Source organism: Xiphias gladius, chromosome 8 (assembly GCF_016859285.1).
Source record: "Xiphias gladius isolate SHS-SW01 ecotype Sanya breed wild chromosome 8, ASM1685928v1, whole genome shotgun sequence".
NCBI lineage: Eukaryota > Metazoa > Chordata > Actinopteri > Istiophoriformes > Xiphiidae > Xiphias > Xiphias gladius.
Window position 1 is genome coordinate 2,182,427 of NC_053407.1, and position 15,587 is coordinate 2,198,013.

General features: G+C 39.2%; 1 protein-coding gene across 6 annotated transcripts in view; it reads left to right on the forward strand.

Moving 5' to 3' along the window:
• The first annotated feature begins 589 nt into the window (after positions 1-589).
• LOC120793055 (septin-7-like) overlaps positions 590-15,587 on the forward strand; it is a 56,716-nt gene continuing 41,718 nt past the window's right edge. Inside the window, exons 1-3 of one of the 6 annotated variants that reach the window (XM_040132676.1) lie at positions 590-612; positions 2,362-2,424; positions 8,040-8,139. In XM_040132676.1, coding sequence (XP_039988610.1) covers positions 2,386-2,424; positions 8,040-8,139 — 139 coding nt within the window. In that variant the 5' untranslated portion in view covers positions 590-612; positions 2,362-2,385. The other 5 variants (XM_040132680.1, XM_040132675.1, XM_040132678.1 and 2 more) reach the window with 5 other exon arrangements.

Below are 15,587 nucleotides of genomic sequence, written 5' to 3' on the forward strand. Positions count from 1 at the left end.
ACTTTAAAGTTCACTTTTTTTTAAAAGTACCACAAAAACAGAATTATTATTGGTTTGGGTGATGACCAAGTACAAAACATCTGACTCAATAGTTTTACTATGGCCCAATCTTGTTGACATTGTACATATTGTATATGACACCCCATACAGTGGTACATACATTTGAATTTTTTTAATTATCGTAGAAAAACATACACATGTGTATATTATTCAGCACATGTGCAAAATATTCTTAATTATATGGTAAATATATGGTATATTTAGATTTAGTTTGGTCATTTAAAAAAAAAATACTTTTCACACATGTAAACATATGAAATTGTGTAATGGACAGTTCAGAATATACAATTTCAATACAGCCTATTTTGTAAACATTTTTAAACATTGTTCCAAGAAAAATGTTCTTTACAAAGTCAGCTACAGTCACATTTGGACTACAGCACAGGAGAAATATAAATATTACTGAGCTGAGAGCAAGTCTGTACTTTTGCTTTCTTAGGAATTTGGGAATTTCTGCGGGAATGTCTGGTGGCAGTTGCTTTCTTTGCCACTAGAGTGTGAAACCGGACCATTCACTGTCATATCCAAGCCACCACAAAGAGCTGATCACAGGTGCGTGGGAATTTTTGAGTTTGCTCAGTCAATAGTGGGCTAAACAGCAAGAAAAGGTCCCTTCAGAAGTGTCACTGATAAGACCCAATGTGCCTTTAGTGCTGCCTCCAATGATGACTTGTTGGCTACACTCAAGAGGTGGAAGTAAATGAACTGTAACAAATATTTCATGAGCTACCACAGAGATTCTGGCTTCCTCTGGTCGAAGAGTGTCATGGCTTGCCCGCTTGTCTTACACACAGGCGGCTTTTCATTCAAGGCATCCAGTCAGGTCGATTTACTCGATGCAGTAAAGCGGAAAAGCAGAAGCACTATAAGACTGAGACAGGAATGAGGGCCATGGAACAATTCCTGCATCTTATGACATTCGCCATCAAACCAACAGCACTGCTTTCTGACTATCTAGCAACAACTCCAGTGTTATCCAGAATAGTTATATTATTGTGCCACTATCATGAAAATTTAATAAAAAGCTTATTTAATATTTAATGAAATTATCTCTTCGGGGCCAATGTTGGTGCTAAATATTCCCTTAATATATTTTCGATAAGCGTACGTTTCAAAGGAGGCTTACAGCACCTTTTTTTGTGGCTGTAAAAGCAATTACATTCCACTGTCTCACTTAATACTCCAGGATATGGCTACATTAAGGTCACAGGTCATAATTTACGCGTTGTCGGTCGTTGATATCTGTTTAGTAACGATATTCACCACAGTTTTTGACGGCAGATATATTTTCGCCTCCGGCACATGAAAGCCTCACACACGATCAGAGGCCGATCACGTTCGTGTTTGACCAATAGGAAGGCGGATCCAGGTTCCCCAGAGGTGCATCAAGCTAGCCAGACACAGCCAGTAGCAGACCGAAAGTTAGGTGCGTTTGCTTTCAATATAATAGACTGAATACCACGGTACGCCTTCTTATTGTACTTTGCCATAAGTTAATTTCTTTTAATCCTCTTTCTGGAACGCTGAAATATGATACTGGAGTTGTATGTGCATATTTGAAGCTGAGCTGAAATGTCTACTATTGTACAAATTTGAGCATATCTACGTTTTGGAAAACAACAATTATTTTAGCATTACAGCTACAACTACCAGGAGTTTAGCCGTTAAATGCTAACAAAATTAACATGATTTTATCTAAGTTAAAATTGGCTTAAATGATTAATTTTCAGAACAATGTGCTTAGGAATTTAACTCAATAATATGGACAGAAAATCCAAGTGTCATATTTGATCTGCAATGACATCTAGAAAGACAGAAATCAATGGAAAGAAATTGTCTCGCTAATCCTAATTAGAAAAGGGAAAGCTTTAAACTGGCCCTTGGAAAAAAATAGTACTTATGTGCCAAACAAAATACAGCAGAATTTTTGTATGCAACTTTTTATCTCTTTTCACTCTTAGTTATATTATACCTTTTTGTCAAATGTTTTACAGTACAAAATAAAAGATACAATTGTTGCGATGCATTTCGTCTTATTCTGAAATTCTCAACCGGGTGTATTGTATAAATTCTGTGTCTTGCCTGGAAAGGCAAACAGCCTGAGCATTTTTCGTTAGTGTGCTACATCTATTAGTAGTATCCCCAGCGGCCATATGTAATTTAACCTCATTCATTCATTCTCATACGCATTTTGCGGCTTTTAGAGTACAGAATTATAGGGTGGAAAGCTGCGTGTTCCTCTCCGCTCCGTCATTCTTTTGGACGTTTATCAGTTTATGCCTTGGTGACTGTCCGTTGCAGGCTGGGTGGTGACAGCACAGTACAATGATCGAGCGGCCAGAGACTGCGGTTCCCAGCATCGCTGTAAGTCCCTTTCTCTTCGAAATAGACCAGTGTGCAAGTATTGACACTACTGTCGTTTTCAATGGGCTATTAATTGAAATCTTAATTGGAATGCCCTGTTTAACCGTACCCGTGTGTTTTAGTCCCTGCTGGTACTGAACCTTTCCTATATGGAGAGAACTACACACCGAGCTCCTTTACCAATCTGCAGGTTTTAGAATATTTTTTATGTCTACAAAGCGTTATACTTGAATAAAACATCACACACACCATCTGACAAACTGATATAGTCAACTGACAACTTCGGGATAAGTAACTGTATTTCATTTATTGAAATACAGTAAATGCCATCGTTTCAAAAATGTATCACGCCTCCCATCAGTGTAGCCTTATTCTGATGAAGTAAGGTCGTTAGTGGCGAAACTATAGCGTAATTAGCATTTTTGTTGCAATCGATTATGTATGGTGGATACTGTGTTTGCCCTAATGTACAGTTTAGACCTAATTTACGAAGAGATAACACTATAATGTTGTCTAAATGGCAGGCTGGTTTGAGGGTTCCCCTAACGTTACACAGAACAGCGTATGGTACGTGGTCTGGTCTCAGTTATCGCTCATCGTTGGGGAAAGTTATAAATTTTTGTTCAGATTTGTATTCACACCGACCTTGACTGTTTGTAAAAGAATGTAACTGTACGAAATCCTTGAAATAGTCCTAGTGCTTTGGTCGTCTGATTTCATGCTTTGAGTATCAGAGCCCAGATGAAATTTGCTCCCCTGTGCCAAATTTCCTTAAAAAATCTCGCGATTCAGACCACCAGCAATATCAATTCCAAAAAATGGGAATTATATGACGTGAACCATTGCTTGGTAGACTGCATTTTATATATGACAATAGTGGCTGAACCACTGACTACTGCTTAAACCCTGTTCCCCAAAATTATGTATATACCTTTACCAGAAAGCAAGTCTTCATTAAACTGCTTGATTGTGGAACAGAGCTTGATGTGACTGTCCACACAACTGTACTTAAGAGGGAGCACCGTGTTGGTTGACCACACCTGGCTTGTTTTGTTCAGGGCTTATTATACTGGCGCTTATATTTACTCATCAGACAACACAGCTTACATTGTGTTTGTACTGTATCCGTTTGTGATACAGTCTGAGGTGATTTCCTTGACATTAGGCCAAGGGGTGGGCATACACAATGTTCTCCTAGAGAGATAGAGAGATAGTGAAGGCACCGTGGGCGCAATGTGCTCACTGCTAAAAATAACAAAAGAAAAAATAACGTAGGGCACTCTTTTCAAACAATTTCTGTCCTCCTTTTGCAGTGTTAAGTTATGGAATATTTATTACATAATTCATATTGAATATGTAATAAATGAAAGTTTAAAAACTGCTGATGGAAGCAATGAGAGCGCCTCAGCATCAGTTGCTGAATGGATGAGGATGGTGGACTTGGCAATGCAGATGATGTCAGTGAACCAGGCAGCTACTATCACCACTGGGTGGACTGGGGGAGGGGTTACCATGAATGCTATGGACTGACTAGTCTTTCATTCTCTCATCCCCCATTACTTCCCTCTTTTAAGTACCCTGCCTGTTTTTCTCTCCATTAGTCACTTTCTTGTAAACAGAACCATATTAATCATAATACATTTCATAAGGGGCAAGTACTATTGCACCATTGTAAATATTACAGGGATGCTATGATGGATAAAGTTATTATTAAGCTGGAAATATGATGTTTCAAGCTTATTGTGTGCCTCGTTGTGTGCTACAGACACAAGATCCCTCTAAATAAAGGGTTTCTTCATTCATACCCTCATCAAGATAAATACTGTATGTTAATGCATTCATACACTTGCACACATACACACACAATGTTTTATTTATCTAGTGCACATTTTGATCCACAGACTCCCACCTACACACACACACACACACACACACACACACACACTCAGAGTTGTTTGTAGCTACGAACTGACAGCCTGCACTAATAATTCCTTCCCTGTAGCTAAATGACCAACCCTGTGTGTAACATTACCTGTGCTGCCTACAGTGCAGTTGAAAGGAAATGGGCAGACTATCAGAGGTGGCACCTTATCTAACACACACACATACTCACAGAAACAAAACTTGAACGTGGGTGGATCAAAACTGGAAATGGTGGAAAGTGCTTCAGGCTTGTTCAGAGAAGTTATGCCTGCTGTCGAGGTGCATGCATTACAGAGTATTGATGTGGCGAATAGATTGTTTCCTTTTTCTATTCCAATAGTCTGTGTGTCCATAACATCCACTGGTGATGTTGGTGTGTCACCTACAGTTTTCTGAATGTCACACTAAACAGTTGGAAATGCTGAATATACAGTTGAATGTAGTTAGGCTAGTAATGGACATTTACTAAATATCGGTATTGATTAGTGAGTTACTGTCTTCCACCTCTGGTGTGACAGAAGTCCTTCATTGATTACAGCTACGGCAACATAGCCCTAATATTCTGAAATGACATTTTAGTGTTTTTCAATGACAACACTTAATTGTCTAATGATAGAAGTGTATGGTAAATTAAGGAGTCCTTCTACAGTACCACTTCATGGATGTGGTGGATGAATCTGAAAGACACATAATACTGGTAACTTTGGCAACCTCCAAATAGCCCAGATTATTTGTATTTATGTCAGATTTTAAAAACCAGCATTAGTTATAGCCTTGCAAAAATACGATGTTAAGCCCTCAAAATCTATAGACCAGTTTATTTTTGTGTTGCTAAGAAACAGCTTCCAAGCTGTTCTGTTTGTAATTGTCAAAGACATATGTCAAACCATTGTTGTGAATGATGACTTAGTGCTGATAAACCCACTAGCAAAAGACGTACAGTATGGCCAAAAGTATGCAGACACCTAAACATTACAGCCTAGCCATATATTACTGTTGAACATCTCGTTCCAGCAGTTGTGTTGAAGAGCAAGGCCAAAAGACGAAAAGCTCACAAAAGTACATACATGGAGGTGTCCACATACTTTCGTGTACTTTCTCCTGACATATATGGATGTTTAGCCTTAGTTAATCCATAAAACAAGGGAGAATAAGAAAGATTTCTTCAATAATATCAAGAAAATTCAGTGAAGTTAATATTGAGTTGAAATGTGAAGTTATCGTGTCATCAGAAGCTTTTCCATTTCTTCATTAGTAATATTTAAGAGCTGAAGAATGTAATTGCTAAATCAAATGATATGTTGAAATGTTTTAGTGCACATTAGTCTGACATTTTCCCAAAGTATGGATTTGGAATGAAGTTGGGTCAATGGCCTTTTTTCTGGTGATAAATTTCTGTTTATGATCCCGATCTCCCTCAGTGAGACTGGTTTCCGTAAAGGTGGGTCCTTGACGGAAAACATTCAAGCGTCTCACTGTTGAAGCTGTTTTAAAAGTCTCAGCTACTTTTTACCTGCTGCTGTAAAGCTTCACAATGAACTGACAGTGGATAACTTCCTCTCATCTAGTGACTTCACAATCTCGCCCAGTGATTATTACAAGAAACCTTTTTCTTTTCTGTTTTTTTTTTTTTTGGGTGGCAGGTTACACTCACTGCATTTACCTGGTTAACAAATTTTTGAATAAAATTTTTTCACCATTTAATGAACACAGAACAGGGATATTAGTACAGCTTGAATCAGCGCTGTAACAACTACTTTACTTGCTTTCTGGTTTCCCTTTTGGTAGACCATGCTTGAATATGCTTTTGGATACATTTGAAAATGCTGCCACTTACAGTTTTGTTTTTCCAGTCACCCCAAGCCAGTGTTTTTGATCACTTATAAAAGATATTTATAAAGCAGATTCAATACAGCAATAGCAGTTAGCAGATTCAATACAAATTAAAAACTAACTTTAACTCGATGCAAGGCAGACTTTGTTGAGTAAACCATACGTCTAACTGGTGACCATCAACCTAACCTCAGTGTGGTGTCTGACCTGCTGTGCCACACTGAGTCACTGATTCTTTTCATTTTGAATTAATCAGGGTCAAAAATCTTTGAACACTCCATTTTTTCCAGTTTTTATAGAAATTCAAGCAGTTCAATTCCAGTGACCAACCTTACATGGTAAGAAATAGGAGGTAAACTGCCCAAGGGAAAAAAAAAGGGAAAAAAAAAACAGAATGATGAGAGAAAAGACAAGTAACAAAGGAAGACAGACTGGTTGGTCAGGGGTTCATCCTAAATCAAGATTATGACCGAAAGCATTAGAAGAGAAGAACAAGATGGTGGCTTCACATGATGGTAGACCAACACAGTCTCCAGACTTAAACCCCATGGAGCTGGTTTGGGATGAACTGGACAGAAGGTGAAACCAAAGCAACCTATGAGTGCAACACATTTGTGGGAACTTCTGCAAAAGTGTTGGCACGAACCTTCTGAACAATATTTGAATTTTTCTATAATTTTCCATTGTAGAAAGAACGCCATGATTGTGTTCAGTTGCTGGATGAGTCCAAATTTTAGAATTTAAGATTCCTCTTTTTTGTTCTCTGCTTTAATTTCAGAAACACTGAGACATCATTCCGTGTCTTCATATGGGACTTTGAATTGGTCTTAATTTCAGCTGTTGGTAGGTTCTTCTATCAGCAGACCTGTCAGCGCAGCGCAGGCTCTGTCATGCATGGCACCGATCGGTGCCATGCATGACAGAGCCTGAGAGGCCAGCAATCAATTGTGTTTGCCTCGTGTAGCGTGCAGGACAGTGCATAGTGACAGGGGGGCGGGCTATCTGTCAGCAGACTAGGAAATGAGAGAGAGGCAGAGGGAGGTAATGGGGTAGGGAGGAAGGGATGAAGAGATACCTTGGTGGTAAAGTGAAAGAGCAGCTGAAGTAAAGCCTGGCTGTGATCTGGACTGAGATTCACTACCTTCACTACAACCTGTCCCACATGAGGGACATGATGGATATGATTCAACACGTAGGGAGATTGGACTTGTTTGTTTGTGTTGCTTTGTCTTCATCCACTTAGCTTTATGTTTCTGCATTTATGGTTTGAGAATTTGATAAGCTTCATTTATTGGCCTACATTACTTTTCTTTTTTGGTTTACTTGTTTGATGGACTTTGGCAGTGTTGACTCCACTTCGTCTTTCCATTCTCCCTGGTTAAAGCCTGTTATTTCTCTCTTTGTGCCCTCCCCTCACCTCTCTTCCCCTTAAAACAGCCTTTTTCCCCCCTTGTATTTATCCCAGCTATACTTCACTTCAAAAGGGCGTTGTCGCTTCAGGACACAGAAATTCTAATTGCAGGTTCACAAAAAAAAAACCAACAAGATTTTTGTCACTTTGTATACATATAATGATGGTGTGTTTCTGTGTGCAGCTATAGTTTTTTTTTTTTTTCCCTGCTGTGTATTTGTTTACATACACATGTAAAATACCATAGTAACAGAGTTTCTGTGTGTTTTTACATGCATCTGTGTGTTGATAAGGGCTCATCTTTTGCCAAAAGGCTGTTTATGCTGTTAAAGACCTATAGTCTATGTTAAAAATCTAAATTTTAGACAAGTTTGAGGGAGTATGTTTATGCCTTGGGATGCCTGTGTTAACAGAAAGTATGTCTCTTTGTGTGTGTGTTTTCCCTCAGCAGCGAAACCTGGAGGGCTATGTGGGCTTCGCCAACCTCCCCAACCAGGTGTATCGGAAGTCAGTCAAAAGAGGTTTTGAGTTTACGTTAATGGTTGTAGGTAAGTTGGAATAATCTACATTGGATCCATGAGTAAGAATGTGAAGGTGTATATTTGCTTCCCAAGCCACACCTATGTATGCACACCTGCCCATCAATTTGCACTCCCATCTTCAGAGTGTGTTTTCATTCCTGTGTGTATGAGGGTCATCAGTGCAGGTTGAAATGCGGTAAAGCATGTGTGGCATCCAGTGCCCTCAGCTGCTCACGATGATAAGATGAAAGTTGAAAAGGCAGTTTCTGCAGAGCAGTGCTGTCTTGTGTGGCCTCTACAATATCTGCAGTGTTGTTCAGTGACTAAGAATGTCTGCATGTGAAAATATTTCTTGTAAAAGCTGGATTCCCACAGTTTCCCAGGGGAGTTATCTCTCTGTAGCCCCAGGATGCACAATGACATTTGCATGTTTTGGATGATTTGATTTGGAAAGCAAGCTGCGGGATGTCGGTTCAAGTATGAATGAACTCAGATGCAAATTGTGGCTAACAGCATTACAGCGGTAGGGAAGTGGACAGGGGAGTGGTGGAACCATGGGTTTGGCCATCTGTATGGATACACACACACACACACACACACACACAAGCAACATGTTTCGAAATTAGAGAAGTGTTGTAATGACATATCGAACCATGCTCTGTGTGAAAGGGACCTGTAATGAGAATATATGGATTGTGTAAAATAAAGTCATGGGAAGCTATTCAGCCGCCAAACATAATCTGGTCTAAATTATATTGGCTTCTTTATGCTTTCTGGGCACATTAAGTGTAGGTTAAGTGTGCGCTCAGCAGTTGTATTAGATACAAAATATATAATATTAGATTGGGACTCTGTTGAATAACAAAAAATTTAATTTGATCGTGACATCTCCATGTTGCACTTCTATGATTATTACCATATTTTCCATTTAAATCCGAATTTGGCTTTGGCTCGGAGTGTCATCGGAGTGTAATCATTCCTCATTCTCATATTGGCCATAAAAAGATCCATTCCCAAATCAATTTCAGTGTTAGTCAGTCTTCATTCTGTGTAAAAAGTTTGGTGAAAAGAGACAGACATTAACACAAAGAGGCGTCCAGCCTTTATTATCTCAGCCTGGAGTTTTAGCTTCCTGTTTAGTAAACAGCCAATAGAAGAGTAGCAGGAGGGAGACTAAGAAAGCAGAGTGATGGATTGGGAAAGCTCTACAGAGAATCACAATCAACTAGATCCTGTTTCAAGCCCTCTCACACATGGGCCCCTCTGTCTGTCTCCCCAGCTTTCTTGGCTCCCAGCCCCACATACCCCATCTGATCCAAATTTCACACATAACGCACGCATAATGTGAAGAGCATATCGGTGTGTGTACGACTCAACACAGTGTACATTTATAGATGAGGATCAGAGGAAAGGTTCTCAGCTGGAGATTGTTCATGTCACTTCTGAATTTTTTCTGAAAGCCAAGCTACAATTATGTGCTTTTGATAAAACTTCCAAAAAAAAATAACCTCAAAACCTCCACATAACATCGCTGATGAAAAAGGAGTTGACAGAAACAGAACATTAAAATGAAAACTTAAATTGTATAATTTATATACTAGTTTTCAGTTTTGACTAAAAACAAAACTCACGTACTAGACTAAAATGTTGTTGTTTTTTTTTTTAATTTTTATTGAGAAACAGATACAGCTAAAACTTAATTTAAAAATAAGGAGAATGAAGGTGACTAAATATGACCAAAACATGGGACTTTTATTATCAGGATTTAAGGCCTAGTCACACCAGAAAGTGACATGGTGTCTTCACAACGCTCCAATACATTGGAACTGCTCCAAAAGTTAGTCTGCGACATACTTTAGAGGCCAGCTAGCACCTTTAGCAGCTAGCCAGCCAGAAACATGCTAGCATTATTCAGTCAAAATAGCTTTAAGATGTTCAAAAGATGTTTTTGTACCATTGACTCCTGTCCAACCATTCTTCTTTTTGGACAATACTTTATACCCCAACAGAGACTAGTAAAGATGGTGCCACGAAAATAATAAACTATGATAGCTTCCTCCAATTTGCACCGTGAGACTCTCCATTCCTTCAGAGGTCAGCACTGTCAATTTGACTTGCTATTCTTCAAAGTTGCAGTAGATGAAAAAACAATGCGCACATTTACTTTGCCATTGCATTTGAATTTGAATTTTAAATACTAGTTCAACCGGGCCTTAAAAACAAAATCTAAAAATAGCTGAAAAAATTAACACTACATAAAATGTAGTGATTTCATCAAGTATGTGTGTACGCATACTGGAGAGAAAAAGACAGAAAATGACCAACTGAAACTTGAGCATAATCCAGACTGTCCTTGAAACAGCAGTTAGTGTGTGTGTCCAGCCAAAGAAGGAGGATAAAAAGTTTTTAAGTCAAGTCAAATTTTGAGAGATACTTAAGTGGAAAGTTGGCCTGTTCAGTTTAAGCAATGTATGCAACATCCTGCCCAATGCATCTATTAGACATCATGTCTTTGGTTGTCTACGGTTTAATAAATTCCTGCACTGTAAAACACAGAATCATCCAAATATAAGGATTAGAAATTTCATAAATATAACCATGATCACAAGACAATGTTATGGGGAAGTGACAGAAAAAAGGAAATAGCTGTTAGTGAGAGAGTTGGATGAGCTGGATCAGAGTTGGATGAGCTGGCCAGCTGGACCTACAGTATATGGCAGACTGTTAAAGACTGAAGGCTGACTACAGCACTGCTGTACTTGGCATTGCTGTGAAGTATTATAGTTTGGCACAACTTGGAGGCCCAGTGTTGTTCCATCATAATTTTGGAACAGATAGATGGGGGAATATGAGAGGACTGGACTGATGCCTGTAGGTAACTCATTCAAATTCCAACAGTGCAGCGAGACAAAGTCATTCCTGTAGCCGGTACATTAAAATGTGAGAATGTAAGAATGGAGGTACTTTTCATGATTAATAAGAGCATGTCCACAACCTCTTCACCGAAGCCATGACTAGACACAATCTATAATACCAAAGCGACAAGTATCAAAGTCCCCCTCTCTACTACCACTATTATTTATGGATAGTAATTAAATGTAGATTTCAACTGTAGCCATAGCTGCTATCATAATGTGACTTGACTACTTTTTGACCTATTGCAAAAAACCATCCCCCTTTTTGTCAAGGTGTCTACTTGAGTAACCAGTTGGCTAATAGACGTTGTTGAGCAAATATTGTTACTATCATATCCTGTCCTGTGTCTCACCTGGAAGAGTTGTTGCAGACAATTGGCCCTTTGCCAAGTCCCAGCCCTCGAACACAGACTTGCCATAGGATGGACGACAGTTAATGACGATAACTAAACTATGATTCTTGTATTTAGATTTCATATAACACATCACATGCACTCCTGTAACTTTTCACGGGCAAAAAAATGAAATCCAAAAAAATATATATATTGCCGTGGTGATGGTATTGAGCTCAACCCAACAGTAGGCATTATATGATCTAAGAGCTGATAGGTGTAGAAGTTGGATCAACAGCATGACATTTTATTAATTTTTTGTGTAATTGTAGATATTTTTGATTTGATTCGTCTGATTTTTGCAGTATGAAAGTTTATTCTGTTAAAAGAATAAATTGTTGTGTAGTCAGTGGTGCTTTTTTTCAGTTAAAGATGCAGGATACAAAAAGCTTATATCCATACATGAGAATTCTAGCCCATCTAAAGTAATATAGAGATTAAACCATAAAGAGCATATAAGGGAAAGCAGGACATTCTTCCTAAAGCTTTCCAAATTAACTAACTTCAACTTAACATAAATCAATTGAAACACTTACCTCTGACACTGTGTCTACACAGAAGGGGGGCGGCATGAGCAGCAGCACTAGCTGCTAGCTTCAGTCCTCTGACTGTCTACACATAGGTCTCGAGTCTTTTGGCAGCGTTCAGTACACTGATCACTCCAGCTGTGTAAAATAGAACATATAGAAATAGAAGTGTCTCTGTTCTCTCAGAGGCGTGTGAGGCGGACAACTGAAGAACATGACTGAAACGTCTCCTGTGAAAACATACCGTGTGGCTCACCGAAAGTCAAGACAGACATTTACCCCCTCGTGTGTCTATAGTAACTAAATGCAAAGGGATTTATATACTTCCAGCTAACCAAACAGGTTGACTATTCATCTGCAGTACTAACAATATAGATTTAAATCCTTGATTATGATTCAGCTTCTGATTGAAGACGGTATCTCGACAAAAACAGGAAAGTTTTGCGTCTTGCATTCAATAACATTCTGTCAGTACTGTTACTGGCATTACTCAGTCTTGGAAGAAGCAGATTTATGGACTAAATTCATCTGAAATTCGCTGAGAATTAGACAAGAGGCAGCAATAAAACAGCTAAGACAAACTATGATAACTTGCAGATAATAAAACATAATCAAGTGCTGTGGATGTAACGTTAACGTTACTTTCAATCAGCTGTCTTGTGTTACTATCGAAAGGACAGTTCCAGGATTAGGATCTGCAGTCCACCATCTAAGTCTTCCTCTTGATGCTTAAGAATGCTAAAGAAATCCAGTATTACTACGTTGTCCTATGTCTCAGAGTTTCCTCTAAAGCTAAACCAGTGATTCTCAAATTATTTCTGGCATGCCCCCCTTCAGAAGCCAAAAAAAGTTCACCACATTTTGGACAATTTAGTGAGCGGTTCTCTTCAAACAGCTAGAGTTTGGAAATTATACTAGATTTACTGAGGGGAGTCAGTCTGCTGTATTACTGCAGCGCAGAGTGAAATAGACACTATACACTCACAAGCACTTTATTAGAAACATCTGTACACCTGTTTATTCATCTAATTATCCAACTGTGGCTGCAGTGTATCACATGAAAACCTCCAGATACAGGTCAGGAGATTAAATTATTGCTCGCATCACACATCAGAATGGGGAAAAAATATGAGTAACTTTGACCGTGGCATGATAATTAGTACCAGACGGGCTGGTTTTGAGTATTTCTGAAACTGCTGATCTCCTTAGATTTTGACACACAATACAAAGCATAACATATCAAACCTTGAGGCGGATTGGCTACCAGGTGTGATGGTGGTGGTGTAATGGTGTGGGGGATATTTTCTTGTCACACTTTGGGCCGCATAATACCAATTGATTGACGTTTTAATTTAATTTTAATTTAAGTATGGCATTCCTTATTTAATGTTCGGTGAGTGTATGTGTGAACGGATGTTTTAGCACTGCAACCATCATAGCTGTACACAACAAAGATGGCTGTAGCCTCAAAATGCCTAGAATATAACAATTAAAAATGCATGACAAAAATGACTAAAATGTCACTGATGAAAATCTAGACTAAGATGTCTTTAGTTTTTGTTGACTAAAACTGGACTAAAACTAACAAAAATCAAACAACTAAAATTTGTCTAAAACTAATATATGTTTTCATCAAAATACTATGACTAAAACTAAATCAAACTTAGATGAAGTAAGTAACACACACTAGATTGGCTAATGCAACACATCACTGTCACATCGCATTTTGGTCAGAGCTGAGGTAGATACTATCTTTTGCCAGAAGACCCTGTGTTTTTGTCATGTGCAGCCACGCTGTGCCACCACAGATGATGAACTGCCTCTACACCCCTGGCTGTGCTGTGGCTTTGTATTATCCCTCACTCTGAAGAGGTATATAGTGGTGTCATTTTTGGTTTTATATATTAAAGCTATTATTGCTGTGGAAGTTAGACTGATGTTATTGCGACCACACTGTGTGTATGTATAGGTGCTTGTCATGTCCATGTGGAGCTCTGGGCCGTCACTCCCTGTGAAAGAATGACACCAGAAACTGCTCTTCTGGTATTTTTTTCTTCTTTACCCCTGTCTTTTCTTCCTCCCCTCTGTCTAACTCTCTCTCTTTTCCCTCTCAGTCTGCCTCTCTCTGAGGGGGAAAAAGCTGCTTCCTGTCCTCTTGTCCAGCTGGCAGATTAAACAGAAACTCCTGGAAAGATTAGCAAGATCGAGCGCCAGTGCAGAGGGCCGAACAGAGCTGAGAGTCAGATCAGAACCCGAGAGCTGGGAGGAGAGGGGAAGCAATGCCTGCTTCATGTTGCTTCTGATGTGTTACAGGGCCAGCACTTATCAACCCTGCTGCTTCTGCTTCTTAAAGCAACTCAGGAGGAGAGCACATCTGAGGCTTTTTATGAGTCTGACCTTGCAAGCAGAGCTGTGAGTTGCATGTGGGACAGTGCATTAGAGCTGAACTGATACCAGGTCTTTCAAAGTTTCACTGGCTTTTAATGATCATGCTGATTCATTCACCATTCAGCCTTTCTCTTAGAGTTTAGTTCTTATCAGAGTGGCTTATTCTTTGACACAAACTGAGTATCTGATTATGAAATTTAATCTACTAATATGTATGTTCACATGTTTTCAAGGCTTAAAAAATTAGTCAGGTTTTTCTTGCTATAATAATTCCCCCTGTTCATACTGGCCATTAAAAAAATCCTTTTCTAATGCACTTTCACTGTAGGTGATGGGGAACAAAATCCACAGTCTTCATGTTGTGCAAAAATGTATTCAAAAGCTTATCTGAGGCTAATGTGAGGCTTCAGCCTTCCAAATTCTATAAGTCACGTGGATATCTGTCTTTGTTACTGTCCTTCCACTGCAGCGCAACAGGAAAACACTTGTCATCCAGTATTTACATTGAAAGCCCATCAGGAAGGGAATTTTTTTTAATGGCCAGCATGAACAGGAGGAATGATAACAGCAAGCAAAACCTGTTTCAATGTTCAAATGGGTACCTGACTGATGTTTTAAGGCAGACTTGAAAAATTGTGAACCTATAAAACTTCTTTGGCATGTTGCACTTGTGACATCCATGCACCTCAGTTGATAATGCCAGAGGTTTTGCAACAGCTGTCTAACAAAAAAACACCTGCTTTGACATCACTGATTTGTGGTGTCACCATTGATGTAACATGCTTAGAATTTAAAACTATACAGAGAAGTATAAAATTGATCTTATGCAAACATTTATTTTCAGATGCGTCTTTTTTTTTTTTCATTAAGTCTCTAATGTAGATGGTGTTCAAAGGGCCAGTAAGGACATTTGGGCATTCATTCACCAGCCAAGACCTGTGAATGAAGTGGCCTGTAATGTGCTGGATTAGCTTGAATCTCACTCCAGTAGTAAACTGCCTACTAAGTCAGTATCTGCTTATCTCCGTCACTGATATGTATGTGATTGTCTGTCCTGCCGTCTATCCTGTTGTTGTTGCACTCCTCTAAGCTTGTGAGCTCTGGGTGTGCGTGCGTGTGCGTGCGTGTGTGTGCGTGTGCGTGCGCGCGTGTGCGTGTGCGTGTGCGTGTGCGTGCGTGTGTGAGCGTGTGTGTGCGTGCGTGCGTGTGTGCGTGTGTGCGTGTGTGCGTGTGTGCGTGTGTGTGTGTGTGTG